This window comes from Rhinatrema bivittatum, chromosome 3, assembly GCF_901001135.1.
Source record: "Rhinatrema bivittatum chromosome 3, aRhiBiv1.1, whole genome shotgun sequence".
NCBI classification, from domain to species: Eukaryota; Metazoa; Chordata; class Amphibia; order Gymnophiona; family Rhinatrematidae; genus Rhinatrema; species Rhinatrema bivittatum.
In genome coordinates this window covers 198,148,039-198,171,308 of record NC_042617.1, presented here as the reverse complement: position 1 = coordinate 198,171,308, position 23,270 = coordinate 198,148,039, and the positions used below count along the sequence as shown (strand labels likewise).

At 44.9% G+C, this 23,270-nt stretch overlaps 1 protein-coding gene across 1 annotated transcript in view; it reads left to right on the top strand.

Moving 5' to 3' along the window:
* Positions 1-23,270, top strand: part of PLG (plasminogen) — a 257,526-nt gene that overhangs the window by 174,667 nt on the left and 59,589 nt on the right. The window contains exon 11 of the mRNA XM_029594095.1: positions 10,045-10,232. Within this exon, the coding sequence (XP_029449955.1) occupies positions 10,045-10,232 (188 nt within the window). The remainder of the gene's footprint in view (positions 1-10,044; positions 10,233-23,270) is intronic.

The window sequence follows — 23,270 nt, the reverse complement described above, 5'->3', positions numbered from 1 at the left end:
CATTTCATCCCATTGCCTGGTCATCCTTCTGTTCCAGAATTTGCATGTCTTTTCACCCTCCATTTCTTCCACTTACATGGCCTACCAAAACACATCCTATCAGATAAAGGAGTGCAGTTCAACATGTGGTACTGGTGCTCTCTCTGCATGAAATTTAGTATGACGCTTGACTATATGATGGCCTATCACCCGCAAGGCAACGAGAAATCAGAGTGAACTAAACGAACCCTTAAAATATTTCTCCGCTCATGTCAATGAGCGCCAGGACATCTGGGCTGCCCTCATAACTTGGGCCGAATTCTCCAATAACAATCACGTTAATGTAGATACTGGTTCTTCCTCTTTCCATCTAGTTTATGGAAAAGAGCCCCTGCCTCTGCTGCCACTTCCCGTAACAGTTCCTCCACATGTGGCTCAACTCTCAGCCCAAAATTTACATGACTGTTGGGAACAAACCAATCTCTTGATCAAAAAGGCCTCCAAGTGAGACAAAAGGACAGCAGATGCCTGAAGGAGGCCAGCCCCCCATTTTCAGATGGGTGAGAAGGTTTGGCTAAGTACTTGACACTTATGCCTGCGATTCCTCTTGATGCGTTTGACTCTGCTATTCATTGAGCCTTGCCCAGTATTACGACAACTGGGCCTTGTCACATACCAGCTAAATCTGCCGCCTACTCAAAAAATCCACAAGAATTTCACATCTCTCTGCTTTCTTGGATCTGCAGAGTGCTGCCCGAACCTCAGGATCTTGCTGCTGATGGCGACGCAATATAGAAAATCGAGGAAATTCTGGATTCCCACCAGAGTGGCAAAAGAGAGTATCTAATCTCTTGCAAGAACTACAGCTCGGAGGAAAATTCATGGGAGCCACCTTCCAACATATTAGACCCCCAACCTCTTGAAGGACTTTTATCACCGGTACCCCAGGAAACCCAAAGCCTCAAGGGGGTCTTAAGAGGAGGGTACTCTTGTGTTTGGCAGTCTGTGGGCTGCTCCCACGAACCGCCATCCTTCCTCCCTGGCTGGGCCAGTCCCACTGCCTCCCGATGTGGCAAACCCCGCCGAGCTCTATGCAGCAGGACGCCATCAGCTACACGTGCTGCACCTCTCCTTATATGCGCGCTCACCCGATATCAGCCTGCTTAAAGTGCCTGCGGCGGGAAAAACCTCACAGCGCAACTTGATGACATCACAAGCTTAGCCTATAAAGGGCTCTCTCTGCCTCTCCCTCACTGCCTCAGCAACAGGTCCAGCTACTCTATAGTGTGTGTTGTTCAAGCCTTGCCTGCCCTATCTGCTCCTTTTTCTTTCCTGAGATGGATATCTGCCTTTGACACTTGCCTGGACTCTGGATATGCCTAACCGCTGCCTGCCTATGACACTAGCCTGGCCTTGGACCACATCTCCAGTCACCAATAGAGACCATCGCCTAAGACCTGCTGGCCCCGGCACCCAAAGGCTGAACCTAATGGTAACGTGAACTGGTAAAGGTGAGGCTCCTGACTAGTCTCTGCTTTGCCTGGGTCTGCCTGCCGATGGTGAGAACCTGCAGGGCTCCTCCCTGCACGTAGACCCACTTGTACCTCGGCGCAAGGGTCCACAGACACAAATACCAAGCAGGCATTCCAAATAAACAGGGAAAGGAGGATCAGTTGAAGATTCAGATTTTCAAAGTTGCAGGACCAGACCAAGTAAAGAACTAAAAGAAGCATATTCAGAATGTCTGTTGTACCAGCAGGAAGCCAGAGCTGCAAAAGCTAGGTATGATAACTTTCAAAGAACTCCGCACAGCCATATATGTGCATGCATATAGCTGAGCAGAAATCTGCTTCACTATTTTATAACCTATGCATATTAGGTACGTGCAAATTATAAAATACCTGCAATGCATCAAAAGCATGTATTTCAATGCACTGGAAGCACATACCTTTCCTACTTGTTTTATAAATATATGTGTGTATATTTTACATGCTAAAAAAAATATGTTTACATATTTTTTAAAACATGCACATGTAATTGAAATCACCAATTTTTTGATTCCCCCACCAGTTCATCCTGTCTTCCTCCTGGTTTTTGAGACTCGTCTAGTTCTTCGGCCTGAACTCCCCCTAATTCACCCACACCTCCCTCCCAACTGCATACTTGATAACAGACCACTCTGATATCAATTGTGCAAGATAATTAGCAAGTGTCATATTTCATGAATACAGTACCACATGTATTCACTTAAGTCTCTTATAAAATAGCAATTAAACAGGCAAATTTTAAAATGAACACATGTGCGCCCATCCACGTATTGTTATGTAAGCAAAGATATGCTGTAATTTTAAATTGTACACACACTTGCATGCATATGTTTTAAAATACACTAACTGCATATAAATATGCTCCTAATTTTAAGAGGTTACTTGAGCATAGCTAGCATGCGTGCCGTCCATAGAACTTTGTCAGATTTTATGCGTACATATAGGCGAATTTTAAAACATGCTTGCGAGAGAGAAACCCAGTTTTTCCAATTAGTCCACCAGTTTGCCCAGTTAATGTCGAGGTCTTCCAGATCCCTCTGGTTCTTCATCCTGCACACCCCCCAGTTGATCCAGACCCCTCACCCTAAAACTCGAGATCTACAGACTTGCTCTTCATCTGGAGCAGCAGTAAGGTTGCACGGATAACGAGCCAATGCATGCCGCAGTGTCCGGTTTTAAAATATGGAGTTTTGCGCATAACTTTTGGCCACACCCCAGAACACCCATGCCCCACCCTGTTTCTGCCCTCTTATTTTTGACACACACACCGGTGTACACTCACATACTTTGCTGCTTTGTAAAATCCGCATTGCTCACTTTTAAAATCTATTTCTGTGTGCATACCTCTTAGCCCCACTCTAGAACACTCCTAGACCATCCCTTTTTTGTGCAGGTTAAAGTGCATGTGAAAGTGAATATATGTATGTATTTTTATATTTATAAAATAGTGGGTATGTAGGCATAAGCTACTTATGTGCATATATGCTAATTTTACGTGTGTAACTCCTTTGAAAATTTACCTATTTATATAATGCAACTAATCAGAGCTAACCTTGGCTGACATAATGAACGGACAGTTGGATGGAACCAGAATAATCAGAGAGGACTGAATATTATATGGATACATGTATAGGCTCTCTGCCAGCTAATCCATGGGTTGCTGGTTTGACCCTGGCTGGGTCTCATGTTACCCTCTTCTTTAAGAGGAAACTCCAGGGCCCATGAAGTTGACTTCTAAGAATGGGTTTAGCGGAACCATCTGACCACATCATGGGTGTGAACATTCCGGCTGGTTCCCATGTGCACTTCTCTGGGCCATGCCCCTCCCAATCCACAAGGTACTGAAGGCAGCCTCAAACTAACTATGATCGATGATTTCTTTCACCTTAGGTTCCTCCTGAATTTGGACCATTACTGGAGATGGAGGTGTGACTTGATATGGGAATGGATTTGCTTCATGGAAGACAGAATAGACTTGGAATGAATTAGGAAGGTGGGATTTTAAGGTCCACTAAGTTAGCTTGTTTAGTATTCTCAAATATACCCATAACTTTTAGATTCAGCTTGACTGAAGAACTGCCAGTCTTCAGATGTCAAACTGGTAGCTGGACCCTGTGTCCATCTTAAATTGAGGATCAGTCCACCAAAAGCAATATATTTGGTTCTTTTGAAATTTCTATTTTTCCTCTAGGCAGTGCATTAGCTGAATGAAGATGCTTTATGCAGTTTAATGCTGCAGGGACATCCAATTACTGTATCTTTACTTCTTAGAACAAAAGATAAAATCTGTAACTAGCAAAGATTTGGGATTTCTGAATATAGACTTTAGTTATGTTATTGTATGCAGGTTCCACTGTAGGTAGCAAAGTGACCAAGTTGTACTGGTGGAAGATATAAAAGTATTGTAAATATGAGTGTAGTGGGTCCCCTGTTCTCAGTGCGTTAGCCTTAACTTGGTGTGCTACAGGTCCGAGTTCAGGCCAGACGGGGAGGAAGAATAATCTTCCGGGGCCCCTGGCATTTCGATCGACTCTTCACTGTTAACACTCACACTGGAGGTAGATGAACTCCAATAGGTGCCAAACAGTCCTGAGAAGGAGCAATGAAGCCAATAACAGCAACAAGGTATATAAATGGATTCACACCAATGTCCAGTCATACAGTGCAGTAGATAATTAAAGCTGGAAAATCTGGAAAAATATTCACTGGAGTCCAGGAGTGGTGTTCAAATAATATAAACTTTACTGTAACTTAAAGAGGATAATCCAGGCTACAAAGCCCAAAATAAAAAACAGCATCAAAAATATAATAGCAGTTAATATGATGGTCAATTCAACCATCTTAGGTGTTTGTCCCTTCTCACTTCCCTTGCACCATTATCCATGGAGAAAAAATTCTCCCCTTGTAATGTGGGATAACTGGAATAAGGTTCCAGCATAAAAATAATGAAAAGATAGCAAAATTTCTCCAAACAAGAAAACTGCAGGGCAATAGTCCCCAAGTACACAATATCCAAAAACTTTACTTTTTAACTCTTGTATCAACAAGGAAATTCGCAATAGAGACCCCATCACATGAGAGGTGTGCCAAGAACTTTGTTTTGGTTTTTATTTTGCTGTTTATTTGTTTTTGCTTTATTTCCGTTAAATGAAATAAACAACAAACAGGAATGACATCAATTTCTGCCAAAACCTGGAGATAAATTGGGAACTTCAATATGAAATGTTGACCATTGGAAGTTTGTGTACTTTTATTACCTCTTTCATAAAGAGCCAAAACAAAGACTTATCAGAAGGGAGTCCTGTAACTGGAATGAAAAGGGCCTTCTTAGTAAGTAAATCAATGACTACTAACACTGTGGAGTTATTCTGCTCCACAAGGAAGTCCATTGGGACCCGCTCCCAAAGTCAAGACAGAATCGGTAATCTAATTTAATCTTGAGTTTGTATACTACATTCCTGGTCCATCAAAGGACCACCTGTTGTAGTTCACAATAATTGAAAAAATACATAATCAAACTACATTCTATAAGTAGGAGCTGCTAACTTCATCTTGAATAAGATAGTAGTGTCTTGTCTTATCAGATGTGTGTCAAATCAATGTCACATCAGTGCAAGCAGGGTAGGCATTAACCATATTTTTTTTTCCCTCTTTCTCTCTCCATATATTTTCTTTCTCTTTACCTTGAAATGTTCTGGAATCTTAGTGAAATCCTAAATCTGAAACACCAATTCTAGTTTTTGAAATAGTAAAGGACCTTTCTTCCTCTTCCATGTACACCAAAAACAAAAGTGCAGTGTTCTCCCTGGGAAAAATTTAAATTATGCAACAAGTTATTCTTGCTCAATACAAATTTTCAGAAGAACTTGAGAACTAAGGACTCTTAAAAAATTAAGCCAAATTTGTAAAATTAGCTTCTTTTCATTGGTTTCTGATATTAAATGAAGCCTGTAATTTTCTACACTGTACAGCAATATTTTATCAATGCTATGAAAAAACACTGAAGAGCCTACAAAGGATCCAAGAAACATCATACTGAGTATAGTTTTTAAACTGTACAGTTTTCATTGATAGTGGTATTCGTAGACTCGGGTTAAATTTTTCCATGTTGGTCATGGACACATAAAAAGATTCTTCCTCCATGAAAAAGAGGACATTTGCCTAAAAATAAAAAAAACCCGGAGAACACACCTGAAGAAGCCCACAAGGAAGACATGTCCTCTTAAAAGAGAACTAAGAGTAGCCCTGTGAGCACCAACAAATTTTCAAAGGGAAACTCCAATAGAAGTTGCTATTTGAAGGTGAGGTTACAGTCCTGACTCCTGTGGGGCTGCAACCATCTCAGAGACTTTCATTACTGGTCTCTTGGGGTAATTTTCCATGGAACATCTATAGGTAAAATAATGCTTTACCCGTAGCTGTGGCCTTTTATAAAATTATGTGCATCTAAACTGTGCATAAGGGAGATGCATTTCAGGGGGTGCAGTCTGGGCAGGGTTGGACTTGTTCAGATAATTTTTGATTTTAAAAGGAATGCCTGTAGATTCTCATTGGCGTAGAACATATAGAAAGACATGGTTTAATGGAACACAATCAACATGGATTTACCCAAGGGAAGTCCTGCCTTCCCTTGGGTAAATCTGCTAACAAATCTGACAAATCTACTTCATTTTTTGAAGGAGTTAATAAACATGTGGATAAAGGTGAACCAATAGATGTAGTGTATTTGGATTTTCAGAAGGCGTGGATAAAGGTGAACCAATAGATGTAGTGTATTTGGATTTTCAGAAGGCGTTTGGATTTTCAGAAGGCGTTTGACTTCTAAGAAAACTAAAAAGTCATGGGATAGGAGGTGATGTCCTTTCGTGGATTACAAACTGGTTAAAAGACAGGAAACAGAGAGTAGGATTAAATGGTCAATTTTCTCAGTGGAAAAGGATAAACAGTGGAGTGCCTCAGGGATCTGTACTTGGACCAGTGCTTTTCAATATATATATATAACTGATCTGGAAAAGAATACGACAAGTGAGGTTATCAAATTTACGGATGATACAAAATTATTCAGAGTAGGTAAATCACAAGCGGATTGTGATACATTACAGGAGGACCTTGCAAGACTGGAAGATTGGGCATCCAAATGGCAGATGAAATTTAATGTGGACAAGTGCAAGGTGTTGCATATAGGGAAAAATAACCCTTGCTGTAGTTACACGATATTAGGTTCCATGTTAGGAGCTACCACCCAGGAAAAAGATCTAGGCATCATAGTGGATAATACTTTAAAATCGTCGGCTCAATGTGCTGCAGCAGTCAAAAAAGCAAACAGAATGTTAGGAATTATTAGGGAGGAAATGGTTAATAGAACGGAAAAAAAATTGGTTTTACTGATCCTTTGCAGTTAGATACTTTCCTTTTAGATAAAAATCAAGTATCAAGATCAGAGACTGAAGCCTAAAAAAGATAATGATAACTCCTCCTCCTATATTATATTCAGAATGTTAATATCTGAGTAATCTTTATATTTCTGGTGTTCTCCCCCTTATTATGGGTCATGAAGAGACATACAAATGAATAATAGTAGTTTATTACCTTTTTATGTTATAAATGTTGTATTTTCTTATTATTATTCATTGTATGATATCATTTATTTTCCTGTTTCATGATGTGTAACATCGGTGAAAATCAATAAAAAATTTAAATATAAAAAAAAAAATAAAAATAGAATGGAAAATGTCATAATGCCTCTCTATCGCTCCATGGTGAGACAGCACCTGGAAAACTGTGTACAATTCTGGTCACCGCATCTCAAAAAAGATATAGTTGCAATGGAGAAGGTACAGAGAAGGGCAACCAAAATGATAAAGGGGATGGAACAGCTCCCCTATGAGGAAAGACTGAAGAGGTTAGGCCTTTTCAGCTCGGTGAAGAGACTGCTGAGGGGGGGATTGATAGAGGTCTTTAAGATCATGAGAGGTCTTGAATGAGTAGATGTGAATCGATTATTTACACTTTCGAATAATAGAAGGACTAGGGGGCATTCCATGAAGTTAGCAAGTAGCACATTTAAGATTAATTGGAGAAAGTTCTTTTTCACTCAACACACAGTAAAGCTCTGGAATTTGTTGCCAGAGGATGTGGTTAGTGCAGTTAGTGTAGATGGGTTCAAAAAAGGTTTGGACAAGTTCTTGGAGGAGAAGTCCATTAACGGCTTTAATCAAATTTACCTAGGGAATAGTCACTGCTATTAATTGCATCAGTAGCATGGGATCTTCTTAGTGTTTGGGTAATTGCCAGGTTCTTGTGGCCTGGTTTGGCCTCTGTTGGAAACAGGATGCTGGGCTTGATGGACTCTTGGTCTGACCCAGCATGGCAATTTCTTATGTTCTTAATTATGTGTGCCATATAGCCAGCCTAACTGTGTGCACATTGATTTGCCTGGATAATTTTCAAAGCAAAATTATATACATAAGTTAGCTTTGATATTGCTGTAACTCTCTCAGGATAAGGTTCTTCTTCCTTTTTCTCCTGGTTCTGTTCTGTCAAGCATCTGTCAGTTCAGGCATAAAGAATGAAAGAGAATCTAGACTCCCTGGAGGGTCCAGCCATACCAGCTTATTCTTTCTGTGGCTTGCAGCACTCTCTCCAAAGTGCTTTAGAAGTGCTGGTTCCAACCATCCAGATCAGTGGCACAGTATTGAAACTCTGCAGCTTACTCTACCACTGTCTGTTGACCTTGGGGTAGGTGCATAAGACTGTTGACTGCTGGTTGGACCTCTTTTGGTTCCTCAAAAGCTGGAGAGATGGTGGCTATGAATTGGTCCACATGATCAAGGATCAAACTATCTTTCTCTAGCAGTGGGATGACCCATATGAATGCCTTCTTTGAAGGTGGACTGATAATTAAGCCCAACTTGAGAAAGTCCATGTTATAAACATGTGTATGTAGTTGGAATCAAAGTTTATTCTCATTGAGGAATCCATGAAATGTCTTTCTTGTTCCATCAAATTGTTCTGGGAGCGACATTCAAAACTTCATGAGTGAAAGAACGAATAGGTACAACAGTTCAGCTTGGACCATATTAGGTCCCTGAAGGTTACTGACCTCCCTACTGGAGGCTGTGGAATTGGGTCTGGATTACGTGAACAGTATTTATTACTCCTTCAAAGCATCAGATGTCCTTGCTGTCTGTTTATCCCAACGTAGCCTTTAGGCTGGGGTACATCTGGTTACTGGCAAATGGGATGTGAGGAAGAGGCGTACCTGAAGAGGCTATGTAGCCAGATGAAGGTTAAGCTAAGGCCAGTAAAACCAGACCTAGCTTGGGAGGTGTCTCAGCATACAGCTGTAACTTTGGAGGAGGCTCAGGATCAGGAACCTAAGAAAGAAAAACATGGAACAGGAATACTGAAGCGGGCCTGGAACCAAAGTAGGAACACTGGCGCAGGCTGCAAAGCTGGATGCAAAGTAGAAACACAAGGCCAGATGAGCAGAGGTTCCAGAGGGCATAGCCCAGGAGTCAGTTGTGCCTCTGTTGCTCTCCCTATATTGTGCCACCAATCAGGGTACACCCTGAACTACTAGGACCTTCCAATTACCTGACAATTGGAGGATAAATGTGCCCTGGCCTTTCTTTGCCTTTGAATCTCCTGTGACACTTCTGCAACTTTCCAGCCTTTTCATTCTAGGGTCGCTGATTAAAGCCCCATTAATCCTGACACTTACTCCCTATGAGATTAATTTTCTAAGGGAGCTCTGTGGGTAAAGTAATGCTCTATCTGCAGAAATGACCCTTTATTGAAGTTTGGGATATATACTGGCAAGGGCTTTTTCCGAGGGCACACAGTATCAACTAACCATGACTTCTGCTTAAGCTTCAGATGGTTCTTTTAATTCGAGTATATAAGAATGAAGGATACTTAAATCCTATTCATCCTCATTATAATAATTGTTATTATAACTGTCTTCTTGCTTATTTAGATACTCAGTCCCCATTGCATTTTATGTAGATGGGGAGGGGGGGCAAAATGTATATTCCAAAAATACATGCTGTTTGTGACTGTTTAATTAGTGGTGGCTTGATGTGCATAAGGACTCAATGTATATCAAGTATTTGTGGTTTATGACTCATTTAATAAACAGTTTAAACATATAAACATACTTGTCCTATTACCCTCCCTCCCTCCCCCCACTTTTCTCCCACTGCCTATAGAAATAACAGGTATAAAGTACACAGCCACTTGTAACTTGAACATTTTGCAGTTGTTAATTTTCAACAAGAAACAATTCATGAGATTTTCTTTGAAACATTTCTGCAATGTATGCAGGCTAAAATGCCTGCATACAATGTAAACAAGCAGGCTATTCAAAATTTCTTCCATAAAAGTCAATGTAAGCATATTGTTGAATAGGATTATTGAGTTACATACATGTATTACCTAGAGAATTTTGTATTAGAATCTCCGTTACTTCTTCAGTGATATGATTATATACATGTTGTATTATATTGCAATTCCACAGAGACTTGACAAGGAACTATTGCAGAAACCCAGATGGTGATAAAAGCCCTTGGTGTTATACAATGGATCCTAGTGTGAGATGGGAGTACTGCAATCTGCTGAAATGCCCAGATCAAACAGTTAGTGAACAAATACCAGTTCAGATACCAGAAGAATCAAATGGTCCTGCAAAACCCGAAACCACACCAGGTTATGATCCCTCTTTATTCTAAAGATGTTATTATCCTCATTTAATGAACCTTTATTACCTATGATCTTCATTTTTATGTGGTGCATTACCTTAACCTCTCGACCCAGTCCTAAGGGACTATCAGGTTACCCATAATGAATATGTTATGAGATGTACGGTATATGCACACATTATCTCCATTGTATACAAATATATCTCATAAATATATATTGTGGATATCCTAAATCCCCCAAGGACTGGGTTGAGATCAGTTGCCTCTGGGGACATAAGTATACAGAAATATCACAATTATGATTTGTAACCCAAGAATATTAGGAAGTTAAAGAAGAGGGTGCTACATGGGAATTTGTGTACAAAACAAAACACTATTCTCCAGTTAGATCTTGAACAAATAGGGAGGGTAATTTTCAACAGTGTGCATAACTCGGCATATACGGGCATAAGTAAAGCAGGGGTCCCCAAACCTTTCCTGGGTAGTGGAATGGCTTCAGTTAGTACCTGATATAAAAACAAGATAACATACCGTGAACCCGGATAACAGTTCCAGAGGCCATATAAGAACATAAGAACATGCCATACTGGGTCAGACTGGGGGTCCATCAAGCCCAGCATCCTGTTTCTGACAGTGGTCAATCCAGGATACAAGTATCTGGCAAGTACTCAAACATTAAATAGATTCCATGCTACTAATGCCAGTAAAAAGCAGTGGCTATTTCCCAAGTCAACTTGACAAATAGCAGTTTATGGACTTCTCCAGGAACTTGTCCAAACCTTTTTTAAAACTTGATAATCTAACTTCTTTACCACATCCTCTCACAACAAATTCCAGAACTTAATGATATGTTAGTGAGAAATCATTTTTTACTTTGTTTTAAATGTGCTACTTGCTAACGTCTCACACTTCTATTTAGATGGACACTGTGGCTATGCCATTAGATTTATTTCCAAGGTTTACTGCATAGGGGGAAAGATTCCTTTCAAGGCCCTCACATTGCTCTCTATATTTCCCATAGTTAAGTTTCTTTGCATAAATCACTGATAATCTCAGCATAGAGGATAACAATATCACTACTCAATAAGACACATGAGAGTTGTTTGGTGGTTTCCAATATATCTCTTTTACTGATAAAGTTCAATGATGATTTAAGCTGTGTACTTCACTTACAGATTGATACAAGTGCTTTTACTAAGTTTGACTTCTTACAGACTTTCTTAAATTCAGATCTCTCCAATTTAATTAGTTCTTTAGTTATTTGATTTCTTCTCTCCTGTTAGAATATAGGGCAAGTTGTGATGCTTCCCTCCCAATATAGATGAAGTATCAGAAAGGTACTTTTAAAGTGTTAAGTCTTTTGTATCCTACTTTCTCCTGTAGTGTCAAGGGAGATAACCTTTTTCTCCTCTTTCTCCCAATTTTCAGTAGATATTCATGGGCCACTGATGTGGTCATCTCCTCTCCTTCTCTCCCCTTTCTCCTTGCTTCTCTCATACAGGATGGCTACAAGTTGTCCTCTCCTTGGATTCTGGTGATCTCAGATTCCTCTTGCAAGAAGGAAACCTCTTCCATTGGTTAGAAGAGAAAACTCAAAACAACTTAATTTAGTCCAAAAGGATTTAGCACTCCAAAACTCAAATATGTTAAAGGTGGTATGAGAGGGTGGAAAGAAACTCTCATCCAAAATAAAAGTCTCCATGTAGCTTAAAGTGAAGACTTAGAAAAATGAGAGCACAGCTTAAGACATGCTGCTTCCTTGAAAGCAAAAAAGATCTATGAGGATAATATGATCTCTCTAGAAAACACTGCTACTACATGGGGAACTGCAACCCAACAAATCATCAATATATCTCTCCTCATGCTACATGGTATATTCCATATTCAATATTAGTAAGGGAATAACAGGATCCCTACAATACAACACGAGTTCATTGGTTTGAGGGAGCAGAACTTACAGCTTCTGGAGTAGATGATTGGTTTTATTATAGCAGCATAAGTATATATAATCCCTGGCTCATTTTATGGACTGAATTCAGGGGCCATGCAATTTCCAGGATGCTATCCACATCTTGGACTTCTAATTTGCGCTGCCATTTTAACATACCTTAGCTCCTGGGATGTTGGGTTTACTGGTGGGGAGGAGGTATAAACCTCCAGGATGTGCCGTGTGGGTGCCGCGACCAGGCCTGCTCACTTTGCGCTGCCCTCTACTAGTTCCGGTCTTGCCGCTGCTGCCAGCTCCCTCTCTGGCTTCCTCCACACCGCAGGCCTCGCAGCGGAGCTCCCGTCGGGGCTCCATGTCTTCAGCCACCTCAGCCTCGCCCTTAGGCGTGTGTGCGCGGCCGACGTCCTGAGTTTTAAAGGGCCAAGCGCAGGAAAACCGATTCGGACGCAGTATAATGACATCACTTAGTAGCCCTATAAATAGCGAGGCCCTGTCCCCAGAACCTCGCCTTGGCAATCAGGTCGACACCGTGGTGTTCTAGTTTGCCTGATCCTGTTTTCCAGCGTTTCCTTGTTCCAGCATCTCCTTGTTCCAGCATTCCTGTGTTCCCGTGGTCCTGAGTGTCTCCAGCATCTGTCTTGTTCCTGCTCCATGTTCCCTGGTAGTACCCTTTGGACTGATTCTCGGTACTGACCTCTGCTTGCCTGACTACTACTGACCGCTGCCTGGACCTGACATCTGCCTGCCTTCTGACCACGTTTGACCGCTGCCTGGATCTAACTTCTGCCTACCTTCTGACCATGTTTGATCGCTGCCTGGAACTGACCTCTGCCTGCCTGACTACATTGACCGCTGCCTGGAACTGACCCTCGCTTGCCTTGACTATGCTCGGACTGACCTTGGAACTGACCCTTGCTTTGGCTGACCACTTCTGGATGGATACCCTGGCTTTGACCTTTGCGCTTCACTTGGACACACTCTCTTTCTGCCTTTAGCGACCACCAGACCATCTGGCTTGGACTGACTGCAGCCTTCGTCTGACCAGACCTACAGGCTCTGCCTATCTCGCCTGGAGGACCTTCCTGAACTGTTACCTCCTTGAGGTCTTTGGAGGCTCCAGTTTGGGTCTGGTCCACTCTCCATACATCAGCCGCACACCCTTGCTCGTGGTGGGCACACCTCTCTGCTACCTCTCCGGGAGACCCTCTGAGGCCCACCTAAGTCCAGGCGGTCCGGGTACCCAAGGGCTCAACCTGCGGAAACCCCAGACTTTTATTGGTGAAGCTTCAGCTAGACTCTGTTTCCTTGTGTCCTCCGCCTCCTGGTGGCAGGCGCTCTCTGGGTCCAACCAGAGGGCCATACCAATCCTGCACCAGGCCAAGGGTCCACCTCCAGTGCAACACAGGGTCCTTAGTGTGGTGCTGGGAATCAACAACACATTCATTCAGTCTCACCCACTTCTCAGGCACTATCACTGTGGAAGAGTTCAATTTGTTGGGAAGGCACTAAACAATGCAATAAGGAGTCATTATTTATGTTCAATGGAAAAAATATTTACTTTAATTTAAAAAACAAAGTCCATTCTGATATTGCAAAAATCATAAATAGTAGAATGAAAACCATGATTGTAGAAGTTACAGTCTCTTTATCCATGGTGCATACTAACCTTGCTTTTAGTTTCCCTATTGAATCAGTGTCCAGTACTCCTTCCCCGTAGAAGGTAGGAAATTTCTCTTCTTCCACTATAATAAAGCAGATGGAGAAAACTTGCACGAAAGGAAAAAAAATCCTCCTTTCAAACAATAAACTCAGCTCCTCAAAAACCCCAGCCGCCTTCTATCTCCACAGGTTACTGGTTTGCTTGGGCATAGTGACTGACAATATCCAATCCCTCCAGCATGGGGTATGGTCCATACTATTGACAACTGGTCAAAAATCACTGGTTGCAAATTTCTTCTTTCCAGTAGTCTCTGCCCTAGTATTACTGATTGCAGGATGTGAAAAATCCATCTCTCTCAGAAAAGGGGTGAGCTGATTCTCCTGCTAGAGACTGGTCAAAATAGCAAAAATACTTCGAAAACCCTCCCAAAAGTCTTCAAAATTTTCATTGTCCTCCACTATATTCCACTGGTGGACCATGAGGCCCACCAAAACCATCACCTCAATACTCCTTCCTCTGCAACTTAAGGATCCAAAGGGAGAACCTGCTGAGCATGCTCAGTATACACTTAAATACCCACTGAGTCCACCCCAAAAATGGGAAATTCAAAAGCTAGGGGGAGTATTCCCAAAATGCAAAACCCTCCAAACAGGTGAAGAAAGGAAATTGTTTAGTACGAGTTGCAAAGCCCCAGTCACACATACAATGATTTTTGTGGTAGATATAATTTTGTTTTAAGTTTCTGAACAGAGCAAAACACTCTTATAGTACAAGTTATGTAAACATTCCTGCATTAACTCAAAATTAACTTGCACTTGTTAAAATTGCATTGCCAATGAACTCCTCAGTTTTAGAAGTAATTAAGCCAGTTGCCTCACCTTTCACCTCAATGGTAGGATCACACTCCTGGAGAATTAGGGATCCTGTCTCAGGGCAAAGGGCAGCCAGCCAGTTGATGCTCCAACAACAAATGGCAGGTTAATACTATAGTCTCAGAGCAGCACCCAGAATGCTTATAGATGCCTCTGCTAGCTATGCAGGCAGGAACAAGTGAAGATAGCTTAACTTGGTAGGCTTTAGGCTGGTGGCAAGTACTCCACAGTTAACGGAGAAGGGCTGGGCCAAGTTTTGAAGCCAGTCTAGAAGCTTAGCTAGAGCTTTGTGAAAAAGAGTCTTATGTGCCAAGTTAACGGACAAAGTTCACATGAATGGCAGCAATGGAATAGGGAAATAGATTACAGTCTGTAAATTCCAAAGTCATTTCTCTGCTCTGAATTTCATTCATGTTCATATGCTTACGGTCCAAACGTTGATCTTGATTGGATGTTACTACTATCAATAGGCATGGGATTGGTAGAATCCTGATATGACTTCATCTTAGCCTGTATGTACAGTATATGTAAAATCACATGTAGGATAATGAGGTATATCAGGAGACATCTCTCAAACAATGCTCACTTCATGGCTCGATACAAAGCTTCTCCAATGCCATGGCTAATCAAGTCTATGTACGGGATGTACCAGCAAATTGTACAGTGATGTCAGATGTTTGATGTGGCAAGCAAACAGTGGCGTTTTTTTTCTACTCTGTGCAGTTCTCACAGCCTCATATTAAACTGCATGGGTCATCATGTGGCTTGGACTCCAGCACCCAGTTCAGCTTCAGTAACTCAGCTACCCACGCCGACCCGGTATGCCGGGGATATCAAGACATGCTGTGGTTTTTTAAATCAGTGCTACGTGCGTTTTGCCCTCCTGCCTGCACAGTTCCCCTCAGATGCAGTTAAAGTAGCATACATATTCTCGCTACTGGATGGTAAGGCCCTTGACTGGGCTTCACCCATGTGGGAGCGTCAGGACCCTTTGCTACAGAATCTGCAGGAATTTGTCCTCAATTTTCGCCTCGCTTTTGATGATCCTGCACGCCAGACCACCACTGCCTCGGAGCTCTTGCACCTCAGGCAAGGGGCACGCTCGGTGGCCAATTATACCATAGACTTTCACACGCTGGCCATGGAAGTTGGCTGGCGGGATGATTGCCTTAGGGGAATATTCCTGGAGGGACTTGCTAGTCGCATCAAGGATGAGTTAGCAGGATGGGACCTCCCGGATGACTTAAATGACTTAATTGATGTCGCCAGCAGGGTGGATCGTCGCCTGCAGCAGCGGGATAAGGAGACCCGCTCCTACCGGAAAGCATCACCACAGTCATCCTCTGCCTCCAGAATCCCGGCGCCTAAGGTCCTTCTGGCATCTGTCAGCAGTGGAGAACCCATGCAATTGGGTAGATCTCCACTAACTCCCAAAGAAAGGAGGAGGCGCTGCTCGCTGGGCCTCTGTCTCTACTGCGGAGGCAAGGGGCACTTCCTCACCAATTGCCCGGAACGTCCGGGAAACGACCGTGCCTAGGTTATACCGAGGAGCTACACCTAGGCGCTACTGGATCAGCTCCTCTATGTACCTTGCCAGTGACTCTGAAATACCCCGGTGGGGAACTCCAGATCCGGGCTTTCATCGATTCTGGCGCTGAGGGGAATTTCATTGTGGCCGATCTGGTGAATCAGCTGTCTCTCCCCACACAACAGAAGGTCCCTCTGCTACGGATTTCCTCTATCCGGGGCACGCTGCTCCCTGGTACCATCACCTGCTCCACAACCCCTTTGACTCTCCAGACTGGCCTGTTTCATTCGGAGGAGATTTCCTTGCTAGTCTTGGAGCGAGCTGTGCACCCCCTGGTTCTTGGACTACCTTGGTTACGACAGCATTCACCCGTTATTCAGTGGGACAACTTTCAGCTAACTCGATGGGGTCCCTATTGTTCTGAACATTGTTTACGTCTCCCACGCCCACTGAAAGCCTTGCACCTCTGCTTCTAGCTTCTGCTGCCCGAACCATATAGAGACTTTGCTGACGTCTTCTCCAAAGAGATGGTGGAGTTACTCCCTCAGCACCGGCCTTTTGATTGCCCAATTGACTTGCTGCCGGGCACCACGCCTCCCCGTGGCCGGGTGTACCCTTTGTCTTTGCCAGAAACTGCTGCTATGTCTCAGTATTTGACTGAGAACCTTGCCAAGGGCTTCATTCGTCCCTCTCGTTCGCCTGCCGGAGCTGGCTTCTTCTTCGTGGCCAAGAAGGATGGCTCCCTCCGTCCATGTATAGACTATCGTGGCTTGAATGCCATCACCAAATGAGACCGGTATCCGCTCCCCCTGATTCCAGAGCTTTTGGACCACCTTCAGGGAGCACACATCTTCACCAAGCTGGACCTCCGAGGGGCCTATAACCTCGTTCGTATTCACCCCGGGGATGAGTGGAAGACGGCCTTTAATACCAGGGACGGGCATTACGAGTACCTAGTGATGCCCTTTGGACTCTGCAATGCCCCAGCCGTCTTCCAGAACCTTATGAACGAGGTCCTACACGACATGCTCCACTCCCATGTGATTGTCTACCTTGATGATGTGCTCATCTTCTCCAAAGACCTGAATACTCACCGTCACCATGTCGCACAAGTCCTGCAAGCTCTCTGAGACAACCACCTCTACGCCAAGCTTGAAAAATGTGTTTTTGAAGCTGAGGCCCTGCCCTTCTTGGGGTATATCATTTCCTCTACAGGATTCCGAATGGACCCCGAAAAAGTAGCTGCCATAACTAGATGGCCTCAACCCAATGGTCTCAAGGCCCTTCAGAGATTCTTGGGCTTCGCTAACTTTTACAGACATTTTATTCCACAGTACTCGCATCGGGTCGCTCCCCTTACTGCTCTGACCCGCAAGGGAGCCGACGCCAAGAACTGGCCTGACGCTGCAGTCGCAGCCTTCACCGACCTGAAAGGGGCGTTCCTCACGGACACCTGTCTCCGTCATCCCGATCCTACCAGACCTTTCATCGTCGAGGTCGACGCCTCCAGTATTGCCGTAGGAGCGGTTCTTAGTCAACACTCCGAGTCCGGACAACTCTTGCCATGCTCTTACTTCTCCAGGAAGTTCTCCCCCGCCGAGACTAATTACTCCATTGGTGACAAAGAGCTGCTGGCGATCAAACTCGCGTTTGAAGAATGGAGGCAGTGGCTCGAGGGGGCCCGTCACACGAACACTGTATACACGGATCACAAAAACTTAGAGTTTTTGTCCCAGGCTCAACGCCTAAACCCTCGCCAAGCCCGCTGGGCCCTGTTCTTCAGTCGCTTTGATTTTGTCTTACAGTACCGGCTGGCATCCAAGAATCTCCGAGCTGATGCTCTCTCTCGGACCTCCTTATCCAAGGAGGACCAAGAACCCCCACATTACATTCTCGATTCTAGTAAGGTTCGCCTGTCCGCCCTGACGGTCCTCTCCCAAGATAGAACCGTGGTCTCCCGATGAGACCATTTAAAGACTCATGACTCCCTCACTGGAGGGCATGCAGGACGTGAAAGAACCTTGGAACTTCTTAACCACTTCTACTGGTGGCCCAACATGCGAAAGGATGTGCGCATGTATGTTAGTTCCTGCCCCACCTGTGCTTGGCAAAAGCCCAGTCCTGGACCCCCGTGCGGTCTTCTACAGCCTCTGCCAGTCCCCACAGAGCCCTGGACCCATCTCGCTACAGATTTCATGGTGGACTTGCCCCCATCCTGCGGTCAAACGGTTATCTGGGTTACCGTCGACCGCTTCTCTAAGATGGTACATCTTGTCCCTTTGACTAAATTACCCTCTGCCCCTGAATTAGCTCTCCTCTTTGCCCAGCATATTTTCAGGCTACACGGCCTCCCACAAGACATCGTTTCCGACCAGGGGCCCCAGTTTGTCGCCCGCTACTGGAGAGCTCTCTGCAAGTGTTTCAAGGTAAAGCTCAGCTTCTCTACAGCTTTCCACCCGCAGAGTAACGGACAATCCGAAAGGATGAATCGGTCTCTGAAAGCTTACCTTCGAGCCTTCGCCAATGAGAAGCAAGACAACTGGTCAGAACTACTGCCCTGGGCCGAGTTTGCCTATAACAATCAAGCTCATGCCGCCACTGGGCTCTCACCGTTCCAGCTAGTCTACGGGAAACCGCTGAGACCTCCGCTTCCCATTGCTACTCCCAGCGCATCTCCAGCCGCCCAGCTGACGGCGCGTCAGCTACAGACTTTGTGGCAGAAGACCCAGAACAAACTGATCCGCTCAGCCGCTTCGGCCAAACAGGTGGATCTTGAAGATTCAAGGAGGATCAACTCAAGGAGGATCAATTGCCCAGTTGAAATCCCCCATTACAAATAGGTGGCCCTGCGAATGGAGCACCAGCAGATTAAAGAGTTTAAGAAAAAATGAATGCGAATATTCATTACCTATCAGCCAGGAGACCGGGTCTGGCTTAGCACCAAAAACATTCGACTCCGTCTCCCCTCACGAAGATTTGCGCCCAGATTCTGTGGTCCATTCCAGGTCGCCGAGAGAGTGGGTTCAGTGTCATATCGGCTAAGGTTGCCGTCCTCTCTTCGAGTCCACAATGTGTTCCATGTATCCTTGCTAAAGCCCGTAGTCCTCTCTCGCTATCACCGAAAACCTCCGGATCCTTCATCTACTACCATCGACGATGATCCCACTTACCAGGTACAAGAGGTCCTGGATGTTCGCTTCTACAACCGCAGGTGGGAATATCTACTCGCATGGGAGGGTTGCGGTGATGAGGACAACACCTGGGAACCCAGCCGCAACATCCTGGACAAGTCCTTGTTGCAACAGTTCCACCGTGACCATCCAGAGAAACCCGGTCCTCTCAAGAGGGGTCGTAAAGGGGGGGTACTGTTGCGGTCTCTACCGCTTCCCTCCGCCTAAGGCCCAAACCTGCCTACCTCCGCTTCAGGAATCACCGTGCTCCGCCCGCTCCGGACCCCGGGGGCTTCTCTCACTCCATGTGGTGGCCGCCATTACGTGCCTGCTTCTCTTCGGTCTCGCGCGTGCGCGAGGACACCCGTCTTGAGCGCTCAACCCCCGGAAGCCTGGCCCCGCCCGTGCGGCTGACGTCACGCCCAAGTCCTGATATAACCGGCGCTCAAACTCTCTCTCATCGCCTTGCAACGAGGTTCACAACTCCATAGTTGTTCTTAGTTGCGTTCCTGGTGATCTCCACGTTGCCTGCTTCTGACTCCGGTTTGCTTTTGACTTCGCTTCAGCCTGCTGCCTGCCTCTGACTCCGGTTTGCTTCTGACTTCCACTTCAGCCTGCTGCCTGCCTCTGACTTCGGTTTGCCTCTGACTCCGCTTCTGCCTGCTGCCTGCCTCCGACTCCAGTTTGCCTCTGACTCCGCTTCTGCCTGCTGCCTGCCTCCGACTCCGGTTTGCCTCCGACTCCGCTTCAGTCTGCAGCCAGCCTCTGACCTCGGCCTACGTCCGCTTCAGCCTACAGCCTGCTTCAGCCTCCGGTTTCTACCGACTCCGCTTCAACCTACAGCCTGCTTCAGCCTCCGGTTTGTTACCGACTCCGCTTCAGCCTACAGCCTGCTTCTGCCTTCGGTTTGCTACAGACTCCGCTGCTGCCCGCTGCCCTGCCTTCAGCCGGCCCTCGGCCCTGTACAGCCGACTCCTGTCTCCCGGGTACCTTGGACTTCCTATCCTTCCTGCTTGCTCTGGTCCCGGTCTAACCTATCTGAGTTCCTGGACTTTCTGTCTCAATACCGAGTCCCGTGGACCTGGTGCCCTACGGGCTCCTTCCGGGGGGGTTCCTGGTTCCCGGGTGAACACCTTCTGCTTGTGGCTCCGCCCCCCGGCCTGCCCTGTCACCCTAGGTAGGCCGGCCCAAGGGTCCACTCTCTCGCCAGCAGTGTCCAACTGCAACAGTATATGCACCTAATGAATATTCGCATTCATTTTTTCTTAAACTCTTTAATCTGCTGGTGCTCCATTCGCAGGGCCACCTATTTGTAATGGGGGATTTCAACTGGGCAATTGATCCATCAATTGATAAATGACTGGCAGAGCGCAGGGGGATGCTCCTTAAGATAAAATGCCCTAATTTTCTATGTCAAAAGTTGGGACTGCTGGATATAGAAACATAGAAACATAGAAACATAGAAATGACGGCAGAAGAAGATCAACCGGTCCATCCAGTCTGCCCAGCAAGCTTCACACATTTGTTCTCATACTTAACTGTTTCTCTTGGCTCTTAGTAACCTTATGTTCTAATTCCCTTTTCACCCCCACCATTAATGTAGAGAGCAGTGCTGGAGCTGCTTCCAAGTGAAATATTAAGTTTGATTAGTTGGGTAAGCGGCAGCATAGCTCTCTGCCATGAAGCAGAGGGCAATGCTGGAAATGTGTGAAGTATCAGTTTTTCTTTTCCCCTGTCATTGAAGCAAGGAGTCATGCCGGACATGCACCGAAAGTGAAGAATGCCTTGAAAGTCACATTAACTATCATCAAATATTGAAAAGCCTAATAATTGGTAATACCTATAAGCCCATGAACCCATCCCTGTTTTTTTTTCTTTTTTTCTTTTCTTTTTTTAATTGGGAGATGGATGCCCTTCATCCTTCTACTCTGTGAAGGTGGACACCTACCACCGGCCACTGGCATCCCGCTCCGTTAATGCCTCTGTGGCTACTGCCGCTCCATGCAGTGTTTTACTACCTGCTCTTTATATGCGTCCTCTAGAACTGATGGATCCCATCCCTGGGTTTTTTTTATTATTTATTTAATTGGGAGATGACAGCCCTCCATCCTTCCGCTCCGTGAAGGTGGACACCTACCACTGGCCACTGGCATCCCGCTCCGTGAATGCCTCTGTGGCTACTGCCGCTCTGTGCAGTATTTTACTACCTGCTCTTTATATGGACACCTACCACTGGCCACTGGCATCCCGCTCCGTGAATGCCTCTGTGGCTACTGCCGCTCCGTGCAGTATTTTACTACCTGCTCTTTATATGTGTCCTCTAGACCTGATGGATCCCATCCCTGTTTTGTTTTTTGTTTTTGTTTTTTATTTAATTGGGAGATGACAGCCCTACATCCTTCCGCTCCATGAAGGTGGACACCTACCACTGGCCACTGGCATCCCGCTCCGTGAATGCCTCTGTGGCTACTGCCGCTCCGTGCAGTATTTTACTACCTGCTCTTTATATGCGTCCTCTGGACCTGATGGATCCACAATATTTATCCCATGCCCCTTTGAAGTGCTTCACAGTTTTGGACTTCACCACTTCCTCCGGAAGGGCATTCCAGGCATCCACCACTCTCTCCGTGAAGAAATTCTTCCTGACATTGGTTCTTAGTCTTCCTCCTTGGAGCCTCAGCTCGTGACCTCTGGTTCTGCTGATTTTTTTCTGTTGGAAAAGGTTTGTCATTGTCTTTGGATCGTTAAAGTTTTTCAAGTATCTGAAAGTTTGAATCATATCACCCCTGCTCCTCCTTTCCTCCAGGGTGTACATATTTAGATTCTTCAATCTCTCCTCGTATGTCAACCGATGAAGACCCTCCACCTTCCTGGTCGCCCTTCTCTGTACCGCCTCCAACTTGTCCTTGTCTCTTTGTAGATACGGTCTCCAGAACTGAACACAGTACTCCAGGTGAGGCCTCACCAAGGACCTGTACAAGGGGATTATCACTTCCCTTTTCTTACTCGATATTCCTCTCTCTATGCATCCCAGCATTCTTCTGGCTTTTGCAATCGCCTTGTCGCATTGTTTCGCCGACTTCATATCATTAGACACTATCACCCCAAGGTCTCTCTCCTGCTCCGTGCACATCAGCCTTTCCCCCCCCATCGAATACAGTTCATTCGGATTTCCACTCCCCAAATGCATGACTTTGCACTTCTTGGCATTGAATTTCAGCATATGTGGAGAGTACTCCACTCGGAGGAGAGAAATTAAATCCACATATCTAGAGCCCATGCCACCTTATCTCGCAAGATTATATCATGGCATCCAAAGCATCTTTATTTCAAATCAAAAAAGTAGACATGGGACAGCAAGTGATATCAGACCATGCCGTGATTTGGTTGGAATTCTTTCCCCTTACAGTGGGGGAACAGACACAATTTTGGAAATTTCCTAGTTTCTTAAGCTCAGACCCCGAATTTCATAGGTTTTTAATTTCAAAGTTGCAGCATTCGCAGTTGATGTGCTGATTTTTCTAACTCACCCCATTAATTCGCTCCTACCCGTACTGAAAATGCAAGAAGCCTTTGGTAAATTCTCAGGGCTTAAAATTAACCAGGACAAGTCTAAGGCATTAGCTGTCTGTGGGAATGTCCGATCGGGATGGCTTGGTACGTTCCCTCTTAAATGGGTAAATGGAGAAATGAAATACTTAGGGGTCAGGATTCCGGCCAACCTTTCATGATTATATGATGCCATCATCCGCCCCTTGGTAAAAGCAACTGCTAACTCACTTACTCATTGGAAGTCATTACCTTTATCCTTATGGGGTAAATACAACTTCTACAGATGGCGCCTATTTGGATCTAGAAGCAGGATCA